Source organism: Pongo pygmaeus, chromosome 3 (assembly GCF_028885625.2).
Source record: "Pongo pygmaeus isolate AG05252 chromosome 3, NHGRI_mPonPyg2-v2.0_pri, whole genome shotgun sequence".
NCBI classification, from domain to species: domain Eukaryota; kingdom Metazoa; phylum Chordata; class Mammalia; order Primates; family Hominidae; genus Pongo; species Pongo pygmaeus.
In genome coordinates, this window is record NC_072376.2 from 98451641 (window position 1) to 98466040 (window position 14400).

Below are 14400 nucleotides of genomic sequence, written 5' to 3' on the forward strand. Positions count from 1 at the left end.
TATTGTGAATAGTGCCGCAATAAACATACGTGTGCATGTGTCTTTATAGCAGTATGATTTATAGTCCTTTGGGTATATACCCAGTAATGGGATGGCTGGGTCAAATGGTATTTCTAGTTCTAGATCCGTGAGGAATCGCCACACTGACTTCCACAATGGTTGAACTAGTTTACAGTCCCACCAACAGTGTAAAAGTGTTCCTATTTCTCCGCATCCTCTCCAGCACCTGTTGTTTCCTGACTTTTTACCTGTTGTTTCCTGACTTTTTAATGATTGCCATTCTAACTGGTGTGAGATGGTATCTCATTGTGGTTTTGATTTGCATTTCTCTGATGACCAGTGATGATGAGCATTTTTTCGTGTGTCTTTTGGCTGCATAAATGTCTTCTTTTGAGAAGTGTCTGTTCATATCCTTTGCCCACTTTTTGATGGGGTTGTTTGTTTTTTTCTTGTAAATTTGTTGGAGTTCATTGTAGATTCTGGATATTAGCCCTTTGTCAGATGAGTAGGTTGCGAAAATTTTCTCCCATTTTGTAGGTTGCCTGTTCACTCTGATGGTAGTTTCTTTTGCTGTGCAGAAGCTCTTTAGTTTAATTAGATTCCATTTGTCAATTTTGGCTTTTGTTGCCATTGCTTTTGGTGTTTTAGACATGAAGTCCTTGCCCATGCCTATGTCCTGAATGGTAATGCCTAGGTTTTCTTCTAGGGTTTTTATGGTTTTAGGTCTAACGTTTAAGTCTTTAATCCATCTTGAATTAATTTTTGTATAAGGTGTAAGGAAGGGATCCAATTTCAGCTTTCTCCATATGGCTAGCCAGTTTTCTCAGCACCATTTATTAAATAGGGAATCCTTTCCCCATTGCTTGTTTTTCTCAGGTTTGTCAAAGATCAGATAGTTGTAGATATGCAGCATTATTTCTGAGGGCTCTGTTCTGTTCCATTGATCTATATCTCTGTTTTGGTACCAGTACCATGCTGTTTTGGTTACTGTAGCCTTGTAGTATAGTTTGAAGCCAGGTAGTGTGATGCCTCCAGCTTTGTTCTTTTGGCTTAGGATTGACTTGGCGATGCGGGCTCTTTTTTGTTTCCATATGAACTTTAAAGTAGTTTTTTCCAATTCTGTGAAGAAAGTCATTGGTAGCTTGATGGGGATGGCATTGAATCTATAAATTACCTTGGGCAGTATGGCCATTTTCACAATATTGATTCTTCCTACCCATGAGCATGGAATGTTCTTCCATTTGTTTGTATCCTCTTTTATTTCATTGAGCAGTGGTTTGTAGTTCTCCTTGAAGAGGTCCTTCACATCCCTTGTAAGTTGGATTCCTAAGTACTTTATTCTCTTTGAAGCAATTGTGAATGGGAGTTCACTCATGATTTGGCTCTCTGTTTGTCTGTTATTGGTGTATAAGAATGCTTGTGATTTTTGCACATTTATTTTGTATCCTGAGACTTTGCTGAAGTTGCTTATCAGCTTAAGGAGATTTTGGGCTGAGACGGTGGGGTTTTCTAGATATACAATCATGTCGTCTGCAAACAGGGATGATTTGACTTCCTCTTTTCCTAATTGAATACCCTTTATTTCCTTCTCCTGCCTAATTGCCCTGGCCAGAACTTCCAACACTATGTTGAATAGAAGTGGTGAGAGAGGGCCTCCCTGTCTTGTGCCAGTTTTCAAAGGGAATGCTTCCAGTTTTTGCCCATTCAGTATGGTATTGGCTGTGGGTTTGTCATAGATAGCTCTTATTATTTTGAGATATGTCCCATCAATACCTAATTTATTGAGAGTTTTTAGCATGAAGGAAGGGTTGTTGAATTTTGTCAAAGGCCTTTTCTGCATCTATTGAGATAATCATGTGGTTTTTGTCTTTGATTCTGTTTATATGCTGGATTACATTTATTGATTTGCGTATATTGAACCAGCCTTGCATCCCAGGGATGAAGCCCACTTGATCATGGTGGATAAGCTTTTTGATGTGCTGCTGGATTTGGTTTGCCAGTATTTTATTGAGGATTTTTGCATCAATATTCATCAAGGATATTGGTCTAAAATTCTCATTTTTGGTTGTGTCTCTGCCCGGCTTTGGTATCAGGATGATGCTGGCCTCATAAAATGAGTTAGGGAGGATTCCCTCTTTTTCTATTGATTGGAATAGTTTCAGAAGGAATGGTACCAGTTCCTCCTTGTACCTCTGGTAGAATTCGGCTGTGAATCCATCTGGTCCTGGACTTTTTTTGGTTGGTAAGCTATTGATTATTGCCACAATTCCAGATCCTGTTATTGGTCTATTCAGAGATTCAACTTCTTTCTGGTTTAGTCTTGGGAGAGTGTATGTGTCGAGGAATTTATCCATTTCTTCTAGATTTTCTAGTTTATTTGCGTAGAGGTGTTTGTAGTATTCTCTGATGGTAGTTTGTATTTCTGTGGGATCGGTGGTGATATCCCCTTTATCATTTTTTATTGCATCTATTTGATTCTTCTCTCTTTTTTTCTTTATTAGTCTTGCTAGCGGTCTATCAATTTTGTTGATCCTTTCAAAAAACCAGCTCCTGGATTCATTAATTTTTTGAAGGGTTTTTTGTGTCTCTATTTCCTTCAGTTCTGCTCTGATTTTAGTTATTTCTTGCCTTCTGCTAGCTTTTGAATGTGTTTGCTCTTGCTTTTCTAGTTCTTTTAATTGTGATGTTAGGGTGTCAATTTTGGATCTTTTCTGCTTTCTCTTGTGGGCATTTAGTGCTATAAATTTCCCTCTACACACTGCTTTGAATGTGTCCCAGAGATTCTGGTATGTTGTGTCTTGGTTCTCGTTGGTTTCAAAGAACATCTTTATTTCTGCCTTCATTTCGTTATGCACCCAGTAGTCATTCAGGAGCAGGTTGTTCAGTTTCCATGTAGTTGAGCAGTTTTGAGTGAGTTTCTTAATCCTGAGTTCTAGTTTGATTGCACTGTGGTCTGAGAGACAGTTTGTTACAATTTCTGTTCTTTTACATTTGCTGAGGAGTGCTTTACTTCCAAGTATGTGGTCAACTTTGGAATAGGTGTGGTGTGGTGCTGAAAAAAATGTATATTCTGTTGATTTGGGGTGGAGAGTTCTGTAGATGTCTATTAGGTCCGCTTGGTGCAGAGCTGAGTTCAATTCCTGGGTATCCTTGTTAACTTTCTGTCTCGTTGATCTGTCTAATGTTGACAGTGGGGTGTTAAAGTCTCCCATTATTATTGTGTGGGAGTCTAAGTCTCTTTGTAGGTCACTCAGGACTTGCTTTATGGATCTGGGTGCTCCTGTATTGGGTGCATATATATTTAGGATAGTTAGCTCTTCTTGTTGAACTGATCCCTTTACCATTATGTAATGGCCTTCTTTGTCTCTTTTGATCTTTGTTGGTTTAAAGTCTGTTTTATCAGAGACTAGGATTTCAACGCCTGCCTTTTTTTGTTTTCCATTTGCTTGGTAGATCTTCCTCCATCCTTTTATTTTGAGCCTATGTGTGTCTCTGCACGTGAGATGGGTTTCCTGAATACAGCACACTGATGGGTCTTAACTCTTTATCCAATTTGCCAGTCTGTGTCTTTTAATTGGAGCATTTAGTCCATTTACATTTAAAGTTAATATTGTTATGTGTGAATTTGATCCTGTCATTATGATGTTAGCTGGTTATTTTACTTGTTAGTTGATGCAGTTTCTGTCTAGTGTCGATGGTCTTTACACTTTGGCATGATTTTGCAGTGGCTGGTACCGGTTGTGCCTTTCCATGTTTAGCACTTCCCTCAGGAGCTCTTTTAGGGCAGGCCTGGTGGTGACAAAATCTCTCAGCATTTGCTTGTCTGCAAAGTATTTTATTTCTCCTTCACTTATGAAGCTTAGTTTGGCTGGATATGAAATTCTGGGTTGAAAATTCTTTTCTTTAAGAATGTTGAATATTGGCCCCCACTCTCTTCTGGCTTGTAGAGTTTCTGCCGAGAGATCCGCTGTTAGTCTGATGGGCTTCCCTTTGTCGGTAACCCGACCTTTCTCTCTGGCTGCCCTTAACATTTTTTCCTTCATTTCAACTTTGGTGAATCTGACAATTATCTGTCTTGGAGTTGCTCTTCTCGAGGAGTATCTCTGTGGTGTTCTCTGTATTTCCTGAATCTGAATGTTGGCCTGCCTTGCTAGATTGGGGAAGTTCTCCTGGATAATATCCTGCAGAGTCTTTTCCAACTTGGTTCTATTCTCCCCGTCACTTTCAGGTACACTAATCAGACGCAGATTTGGTCTTTTCACATAGTCCCATATTTCTTGGAGGCTTTGTTCGTTTCTTTTCATTCTTTTTTCTCTAAACTTCCCTTCTTGCTTCATTTCATTCATTTCATCTTCCATCACTGATACCCTTTCTTCCAGTTGGTCGCATCGGCTCCTGAGGCTTCTGCATTCTTCATGTAGTTCTCGAGCCTTGGCTTTCAGCTCCATTAGCTCCTTTAAGCACTTCTCTGTATTGGTTATTCTAGTTATACATTTGTCTAAATTTTTTTCAAAGTTTTCAACTTCTTTGCCTTTGGTTTGAATTTCCTCCTGTAGCTCAGAGTAGTTTGATCGTCTGAAGCCTTCTTCTCTCAACTCATCAAAGTCATTCTCCGTCCAGCTTTGTTCTGTTGCTGGTGAGGAACTGCGTTCCTTTGGAGGAGGAGAGGCGCTCTGCTTTTTAGAGTTTCCAGTTTTTCTGCTCTGTTTTTTCCCCATCTTTGTGGTTTTATCTACTTTTGGTCTTTGATGATGGTGTTGTACAGATGGGTTTTTGGTGTGGATGTCCTTCCTGTTTGTTAGTTTTCCTTCTAACAGACAGGACCCTCAGCTGCAGGTCTGTTGGATTTTGCTAGAGGTCCACTCCAGACCCTGTTTGCCTGGGTATCAGCAGCGGTGTCTGCAGAACCGCGGATATTCGTGATCTGCGAATGCTGCTGTCTGATTGTTCCTCTGGAAGTTTTATCTCAGAGGAGTACCCGGCCGTGTGAGGTGTCAGTCTGCCCCTACTGGGGGATGCCTCCCAGTTAGGCTGCTCGGGGGTCAGGGATCAGGGACCCAGTTGAGGAGGCAGTCTGCCCCTTCTCAGATCTCCAGCTGCGTGCTGGGAGAACCACTGCTCTCCTCAAAGCTGTCAGACAGGGACATTTAAGTCTGCAGAGGTTACTGCTGTCTTTTTGTTTGTCTGTGCCCTGCCCCCAGAGGTGGAGCCTACAGAGGCAGGCAGGCCTCCTTGAGCTGTGGTGGGCTCCACCCAGTTGGAGCTTCCCGGCTGCTTTGTTTACCTAAGCGAGCCTGGGCAATGGCGGGCGCCCCTTCCCCAGCCTCGCTGCCGCCTTGCCGTTTGATCTCAGACTGCTGTGCTAGCAATCAGTGAGACTCCGTGGGTGTAGGACCCTCCAAGCCAGGTGCGGGATATAATCTCCTGGTGTGCCGTTTCCTAAGCCCGTCGGAAAAGTGCAGTATTCGGGTGGGAGTGGCCCGATTTTCCAGGTGCCGTCTGTCACCCCTTTCCTTGACCAGGAAAGGGAACTCTTGCACTTCCCGAGTGAGGCAATGCCTCGCCCTGCTTCGGCTGGCGCATGGTGCAGTGCACCCACTGTCCTGCGCCCACTATCTGGCACTCCCTAGTTAGATGAACCCGGTACCTCAGATGGAAATGCAGAAATCACCCATCTTCTGCGTCGCTCACGCTGGGAGGTGTAGACTGGAGCTGTTCCTATTTGGCCATCTTCACAATTAAAGTTGAGTAACGATTCAAATAAGGGTGAGATAAGGCTTAGCTGAAATAAGGCTCCCTTATAGTAAAACAATTTGATGTTTACAAATAAACACAAACCCACAACAATGGCAACTAAAGAAATTAAACAAAGAGCATTGAAAAAATTTCTCCAAAACACAAATTTATATCTACGAATAATATTGAATGTATGTAACAAAAGCCAGAGTAGCTTTTAATAAGCTCTTCATAAACAGGATCGTGCTGCAGGCTATGCTTATAAAACACACAGCACTCCTACTGCACTTATTTTCAAAATCAGCATATTTTCAGCACACTTCTGGAATATTCCGAGTGTTATGCCATACCAGTCAGCCCCTTATTATATGTAGTTTTGTTATGGATTACCTCAAGTATATATTTCCCCTGCTTCTTTTTACTGCTTTCATTATACTTCTTTATTTCTCCTGTCTTCCACAATGTCTACCGCTGAGTAGTAGCACAGAGTAAGTACTCGAGTTAACAAAACAGTATTGAGTATCTTTTATGTGTACTCTTCTAGATAGGTTCTGTGAGGAAAAGCAAGTTCCTTCCTGCTTTGGAACTAGTGAAACTGTTAAGCTATTTTTGGACAAAGGAAATCACTTTGTTGCAGTTGTCTTTCTTCTCCTTTTGTTCATCAGCAGGTTCTCTCTAATTCCTATCCTCTGTGTTGGAATGGTCCTGCCCTCTAGTTTATCAATGTTGAATGCAAATTATAATTAGTGTTCAACTACTCAAAGTTCAAAATCTATCAAAGTCTTTATCAGCTGTATTTCTAGGGATCCATAGACTATTGCTTCTGATTTTATATGGCACTAATTCATTAAGAGAAGTCTTCAGTGCTTCCTTTGTAAAAGTTCCCATGACATCTGCTTGTTTCATGGGAATGGTTCCTTGCAATCCAGTGTGATGGTGGGAGAGAACTGTGCACTGTCTATGGTGTCCTGGAACTGGCTTTTAGTGGCTTCTTAGAACGAATTATTAGCATCTCTTTCCAACTCTGCATCCATTGATGTTACATTGTTGCTTAAAATTGGTCACAGTGAGAATATTTATACCACAGAAATTGTTCAGTGGTACTAGTCAATTCTTTTTTTAATATAGTTGTTAAATGTTAACCAGTCCACCACTATTAGATGAAAACTATTTGCTTCTGTATGACTCCCTCTATTGCACTATAATAAATGCCTCCTTGCCTGCAGCCACTTCTGCTGGATGATCCATTCAAATCTATTTTCATGTAGGCAATAAACAGGAGTTCTAAACCATAAACCCAAACACAAATATAAGGGACAAGACATGGGCCTTGGCTTTAAGTTGTTAAATTACTGCCAAGCAGTTTGTGAAAATCTCTTAAACAGAATTGAACTGAATTGAATATGATCATAGTGTTCAGTTGTCTAGTCAATGTGATAAATATCTCTTCTTTCTATATTATTTAAGAGAAAACAGTAGAGATATACATTATAAAAAATGTTTTGCCATCAATAAATCATTACAAATTTTTGTCAATAAAAATGGCATTAAAAGGAACTGAAAATGCAAATAGGGTTGCAAATGAGGAATATTAGCTACCTTCAACTTCACCTAAAAAATCAGATTTCATGGAAAGAAGTAACACATGCTAAAGAAAATTTCTCAGCTAGAAGTTATTTAACCAAAAAACATCGTTATGGGGGAAAATGTTGTTCTGCTTTATTTAAAGGAAATGATTTTCCTGATATCCCCCAACCCCAACAACAACAAAAAAATATGGTAGACACAGAATTAGAAAAAGCACAAGAATGAAAAAAATAGTGCCATTTTTATCTACATGATCTTGAGCCACAATTTGTCTGGGCCTGAGATTTTTTAATAAAAAGTAAATAAAATTAATGGACTATATTGGTGACCCTAAGACATATTTCCATGGTGGGGAATGTGGTCCTCATTGGGGAGAGAATGGTTGCATATTAAAGTCACCCAGAAGCTTTATCTTTGACTTAGAGATTTTGAAAAATCTCTGCCCATCCTGATGTTCAGCATCCTTATCTTAGTAAGTCACTGTTAGTTTTGGGAGCTTTACTTCTCAGGTGGAAGAGGGCTGGTGAACAAACTGAGAATTGGTGAATCAGATGCTCTCCTGTATTTTTGCTAGTTCTAACGTACTATAACAAATGCTTTTAGAAGAAAATTAATTTCTATTCATGGACTGCTAGTCCCTCAGCAATTGTTACAAATCAATTCAGGAAGCAAGCAGCTATGCCATCCTTGAAAATAAATTACTATGCAAGTGAAATCAGATAGCAGAAGGGAGTACAAATATTTATTTGGAAATGTATCTGAAGTTTAGATTTATCTCTTATTGACATACAACAATTTCATCAATAAATTTCAAACCTATAAATTATTCTGCAAATGCACATTTAACTTCCTATTTACATTTTAAAAGCATCACATAACATGGGTTTCAGTATTAGAAGCATTTGGCCCCTGTGATACTGCATTAACTTACTCCCTTGCTGCAGAATTCCCAGTATTGCCACAACTGAATACCAACAGAGTGTGTGTTATAAAAATACCACAGCTATTTTCAAAATAAAATATGCTACATGAACATTAATGAAAAAAAGCTGAATATAATGAACAATGCAAAAAAGCTGACTTTTCAAACTTTTTTTTAGTAATTGCTTTTTCTTTCCAGCGTAGTTTATTACACACACAAAAACGCACACACACAGTGGTACGCCAATAAAAATTTAACAGTTGGCTCTGCAGGGGGCAACAAAAACGCCCTGATTTGTAGGGTCTGCCAATTTCCATGTTGTAAATCCTTCGTGCCTGATTTCATGCTGCCAACACACCAACAATAGATGCATAGTTGGGAAGAGAGGTATAGAATTGGCCGTCATGAGCTGGTAGAGTCAGCACCAGCACATGGCTGCCCTAGAGCCTCTCCATCATGCACATAAATATATCATACAGAAATGCATCCTATAATGTGTAGTATACATATGATTTCTCACGAAAGAGAAAGTCATACTACATGACTTATAACTAAGTCATGAATATTTTTCCTAGATTTCACACAATCATTTTAACTATAAATTGGTTAAGCCAGTCAACTATAGTTTAGGGCATATGTATTACATAGATAATTTTTAATTGTTAAGGTAGTTGGAATGGTTAAAAGTGGCTTAGCCTTCTCACTCAGGTAGAGCCTAAGTTGCATATTTTAGAATTAATCATTAACACACTAAGCAGGCCTGCAAAAAAATCCATGAATATATATTTCCCAAAATGAATAAATCAAACACCTGAAAGCTGCAAACCTTTATATGAAGCATGAAAAAATGCCAATAGCAAGAATTTATATACTTTATGCTTGGCCTGTTTATCTTCATGGAGATTAATAGAGTGAATAAATATTTATAATAATGGTGTAAGAACATGCTGAATAGTATACTGTATTAAAGTTACATGATCTTGTCTTGAATTTTGTGTTTGGAATAGTACTAAGAAATATGCTGAGGGAGAAATTGAGTGGCAATTTTCAAGTTAATATATATTTATTGAGCTACTACTATGTGCAAGGCACAGCACCCAGGCACTACATGGGACACCAAGATAAATGCATACAGTCTTCTCAATGAAATTACAATCAATAAGGGATAATAACACAAGAGGTCAAATATTTAACATACAGGGACTAGTAAGACCTATAGAAAGGAAAGATCCTATTCTTTGGAAAGATATAAAAAGTCTTTTGGGATAAGGTGGTATGAAAAGGAAATGAAGTAATGATAACTTGAACTGAAGATGAATAGAATAGGTTCTACTAAAATTTGTCCAGGCCCAGCCTAACACGCTAGGTTACCTGTGGCTACATTCTGTTATTTCTGCTGCTTAATGAGTACATGACAATACGTTCTGGTCATTATAGGAATTCTTAAAACAAGGAGTCGTTCTGCCTTAGCAGGTGGCATCTTGAGGCTTTTGGATTCTGTCTTCAAGTTTTTTAATGAGCAACAGGCCAAACATGCAGATTAGTTTGAAGCACCTTCTGTGGACTGTGTCAATCTGTATGCGAGGGTGAATGAGTAGAGAGGGTGGTATGGAAAACAACTCCCGTGATTCCCTTAACCTTCTTTGAGGAAAGGAAAAACTTGGGATAAAACTGAGTATTTTTTCAAGTCTACTGGTGAGAAAAGCATGTCATAACCGAATTGCATCTGTTTGGGTATCATAGTGGTTTGGGGTGTAAATTAGTTATTCGAAGAGTAGTATCAATATGAATAATTGATTAATTATTTCATCCTACATCTTTTTTCCTAAAATAATTTAGGAAAACAACACCCTAATCAGTTTTTCTCAAAACTAGGCATTTGTAGCCCCCATTTTTGCTAGCAGGAGTTGAATGTAGTTTTTAAAGCTGAAAATAAACCATCACATTTTCTAAAACTCTTTATAGTGAGAGCATAGGTCTTAGGAAAAAATATATTAGCATTAATAAGTAAATTGTCTCAAGTCATAGTAAAGCACATTACTAGGATAAGTAAAAAATATATATGTACAATTGTGTATTAGATTCTGTAACTAGCAAATGAAAAATTTTCCAAGCTGACCTTAACCGGAGCCCATCTTGGTAGATGTTTCAACTATTGTCACATCAACCTTGAGAAGAGTTCAAACACTAAGAATGAACGAGGGAAGAGGTAGCAGCTGAAAGAATTCCTGACCTCCACATTGACTTGAAGGTCAAAAGGACATTATGGCTCTGAATTTTGATGAGGCACATTTACCCTTTAGCCCATGTTAACATTTTCTTCAGGATTCATTACTATTAAAATGATTTATGAAAAAGTTTTTGTGCTGGATCATTACCATCAGAATAATCAGAATGAATGCCACACTGAATATCAAAAGAAATAAAACTAAAATCATTATAGGGAAACAACTATGTGATATTTGTCCATCTGCCCTTTAAGCAATGTTATGTTATTTGTTGCAACCCCTACACAAAGGCCAAGAAATTACACAAATACTAGTTTGTTGGCTATTCACGGAGAGTGAGTACCTGAAGGAGAAGGCTGTCCTTTTACTACGCCATTTTTAGTCTTTTCTTCTGAGTTCATTACTTCCTTGTAGATAAGTTCTGTAAGAAACAGCTGTGTTATTATAGAAAACAAATTTATCCTTCATTCACAGGGAAATTCATTACTTAATGCCAAATAATTACGTTTTGATGGGGTTGAGTAAATTAAAAATCAATTGAGATTCCTTTACTGCTCTATTTCTATTTCTATATTGCCTTGTAATTAGCAGAGAGCCTGGCACAAATGGGTATCCAGTAAAGCAGTTGAAGAAATCAATGCACGAAAATTTATTTCTATGTACATGAAACATACTATTTATTTCTATATACATAGTATTTATTTCTACATACATTTCTACATAAATAACATTTATTTCTACATGCATGGAACATTTCTACGTAAATGAAACAAGTAATACATGTTTTACTTGTTTTCTGAATTCTTTGGGGGAAGTACTAATACATTCTAGCTCAATCTAGTAACAATTTTTATGGCTCTGAACATCCATTTTTCTTTATACTTACTTCCTATGAAATGCACATGTTCTCATGACTTTATATTATTACCAATCCTTACAACTTCCATCTCTTACTGCATCTTTTTTTTCCAGACTCATATCTTGGACTTGTAAATCTAAACTTGCCAAAAACCAAACACATTAAAAAATTTAGTTCATTTACTCGCAGACTGGCATCCATTTTTGGCTTTCTGAATGCTAGAGTTAAATTGGATAGTTTCAGTTCAGTTTACTTTGTCCCCTTTAGCTAAAAATCATTCCGCCCTACTCATTCTTGCTTTGCAATGGCTTATAATCTGTATAATCATCATCCTTTACATGTACTTCTTTCTCCAATTTCTCACAATTTAGTCCATGTCCTCCTCAAGTGATGGTTATATCCTATCACCCACCTATTCATGAGCCCCTGAGGAGTGCCTTCCTGTCCTTACTTGGATCAAAGCAAGTCTTCTTCATCTACATCCAGCATCTTTTTTCACTTGATCCACTTTTTGTATGTGTTCATTTTTCCATAATCGCCAACATGACCCTGGAATCCCTGGACCAGTGGAATCTCTTTAGTATCTTTTAAAATGTTTTTATTTTATTCTGATTTTACATATATATATATAGAGAGAGAGACAGAGACTTTCTGTCACCCAGGCTTGAGTACAATGGCACAATCATGGCTCACTGCAGCCTCAACTTCCTGGACTCAAGTGATCCTCCCACCTCAGCCTCCCAAGTAGCTGGGACTACAGGTGTGTACCACTATGCCTGGCTAATTTTTGTATGTTTCTAGCAGAGACGTAGGTCTCCCTGTGTTGCCCAGGTTGGTCCTGAACTCCTGGGCTCAAGTGATCCCCCAGCCTCAGCCTCCCAAACTGCTGGGATTACAGGTGTGAGTCATCGCTCTTGGCCCTGTTTAGTATCTTTATAACATTTTCTGCTTAAACCTATCCTTTGTTTTCCTCTTAGTCCTTTATCTGATATTTTCTTAATATTTTCTCTTTTCCTAATTTACACTTATTAATTCCTGCAAGGTAGCTCAAATGTTCCTTCCCTTCAGCTCTTCCCGTTTTGATCTGATCATTTGTTACAACCTGCATTTGACTTTCTCATATTTATTCTATTCTGTAGTGATTTAGGTTAGTTTAACAATTCTTTTTAAGTCAATTGTTTTTCTGCTTTGTTTTACTCTGAGTATAATCTTAAAAATGCAGTATGTGTTTGGAAAAGTTTTCCTGAAAAATGAATTAATGCATTCATTCATTCTAATTTTTATGTTAAAGAAAAAAATAGGCTACTTAGATACACATATTTTCTATTTAAATTCTCAAGTCTTATCAATCCAATGAGTAAACTCATAAATTAACTATCTTTTATTTTCTAAAGTCTAATACTATCTCAGAATTAATTTTAATTTCATGCTTCATATGATGATTTTATGTACAAACATAGAAAGTTGTATTCTGGAATTCTGAACTAAAGCTTGCCCCCTACCATGACAAACACTGACAATCAGTACCATTTTAAAAGGTATCAATGATAAATGACTTTCATTCTTGAGCAAATGTGACACTGCTTTTGGCACGAAAAGACAGATGAAGTTTTAGGAGCTTTAAAAATGGTCTAAGAGAATAGCAGTCAGCAAATCATCTTTTAGTAAATTGTTTTACAAGGAAAAGCCTTGTTGATACTTTCTGAGTTCAATAAAATAAAAAAGTATACTTTTTTAAGTAGTAGACTCACCTTTCCATTCATCGATTGTGTGTTCTCTTTCATCCAACTGCTTGTCATATATCTGAGGTGGAGGCTGCCGAATAAAAACAAAAAATAATCTTTGTGTGATAATGTAAACATAACTAAACTCTTACAATGCATGAGAATACCTTGCCTTCATTTATTTTGGTGATTTGAACTGTATATAAGTTATGAGGTAATTACAGCAGTTCAGAAGTTAAAATTTTCGTATAAACTTATGGAGGATTCATTCATATTGCAATATTTGCTGCTGACCCAATATTGCTGCAATATTTGCAGCTGAACGCAAATCCTGAGAGCTCACTTTCTGACATCTTCTGATTTAGAACCCACGCCTAAGCAATTAATGACTGGTCTTTTAAAAAGCAGACAAAACACTTGATTACAATGGCCCAGAAGCTACTTTTCCTTCATTCACTTGCCTTATAACAGAACCATGCTAAAATTCTTCTAGGCTAATAAGATTTTGTTCTATTTTTAGACCTTCCCTAAAGAAAAGTTTATAATATTTCTCAACAGACCATAGTACTAGTCCTCAATATAAAAAAAAATTGAGATCAAATCAACCTTTTTATTTTTCATGAAATACCATAGAATGTCTTTGTATATTGCTGTGTGCCCTATACTTAAACGATTTTAAGCTTGTTTGTTTGTTTGTTTGTTTTAACCTGAAGAAGCTGCCATGACTGTAGAGGTGGGTCACCTTGAATCCCTGAATGGCCCTTGGTTAGTCCTCTCTAGCAGAAATGATGCGATAGGGCCTTCAGTCTGACTTATAGAGCCAGCATTTCTCTTCCCATGTGGAGTTCAAATGCGCAAAAGGAGGGATTTTCACAAACCTACGTGCCTACCAGGAAGTAGAATCTCAAATAAATTCTCTGACCTCTTCTTCCTCATATTTAGACTTTGGGAGATCTACCATGGTGGCTAGGGTAGCTCCAATTCAGGCCAAGTGATATGGAAAGAAAAAAAAAAAGGCTCTTGGAAAAATAAATCACCATGAGGTAGAGAAAGATGAGGCAGAGGGGCTACACTGGCTGGCACCGGATTAAGCGCAAAGAAGAGCTATCAAGTTTTTGCTACCCCGTCCAATACTCCAAAAGCAATAGTTTTTGTGAAAAACTAAAAGAGTCACTCAATAAGAGTGATGCAACCCCTTTAGGACACAGACCTTTCAAAAATGGCTATTACAGTAAGGAAAGCTCTGGACAAGATTTTCAGAGACAGCTTCTGGCTTCTGTGAGAGATTTTTGGCTCATGAACAGCACCCTCGGGCTAAAGTGACCCTTCTCTAATTCATGCAGA

The 14400-nt window shown here is 37.9% G+C and overlaps 1 protein-coding gene across 4 annotated transcripts in view; it reads right to left on the reverse strand.

Annotated features, from left to right (window-relative positions):
- Positions 1-14400, reverse strand: part of MAPK10 (mitogen-activated protein kinase 10) — a 336739-nt gene that overhangs the window by 10528 nt on the left and 311811 nt on the right. For all 4 annotated transcript variants that reach the window (XM_054485266.1, XM_054485265.1, XM_054485269.1 and 1 more), the window contains exons 12-13: positions 13084-13147; positions 10817-10894 (exon numbers count right to left, since the gene is read on the reverse strand). In XM_054485266.1, the coding sequence (XP_054341241.1) occupies positions 10817-10894; positions 13084-13147 (142 nt within the window). The remainder of the gene's footprint in view (positions 1-10816; positions 10895-13083; positions 13148-14400) is intronic.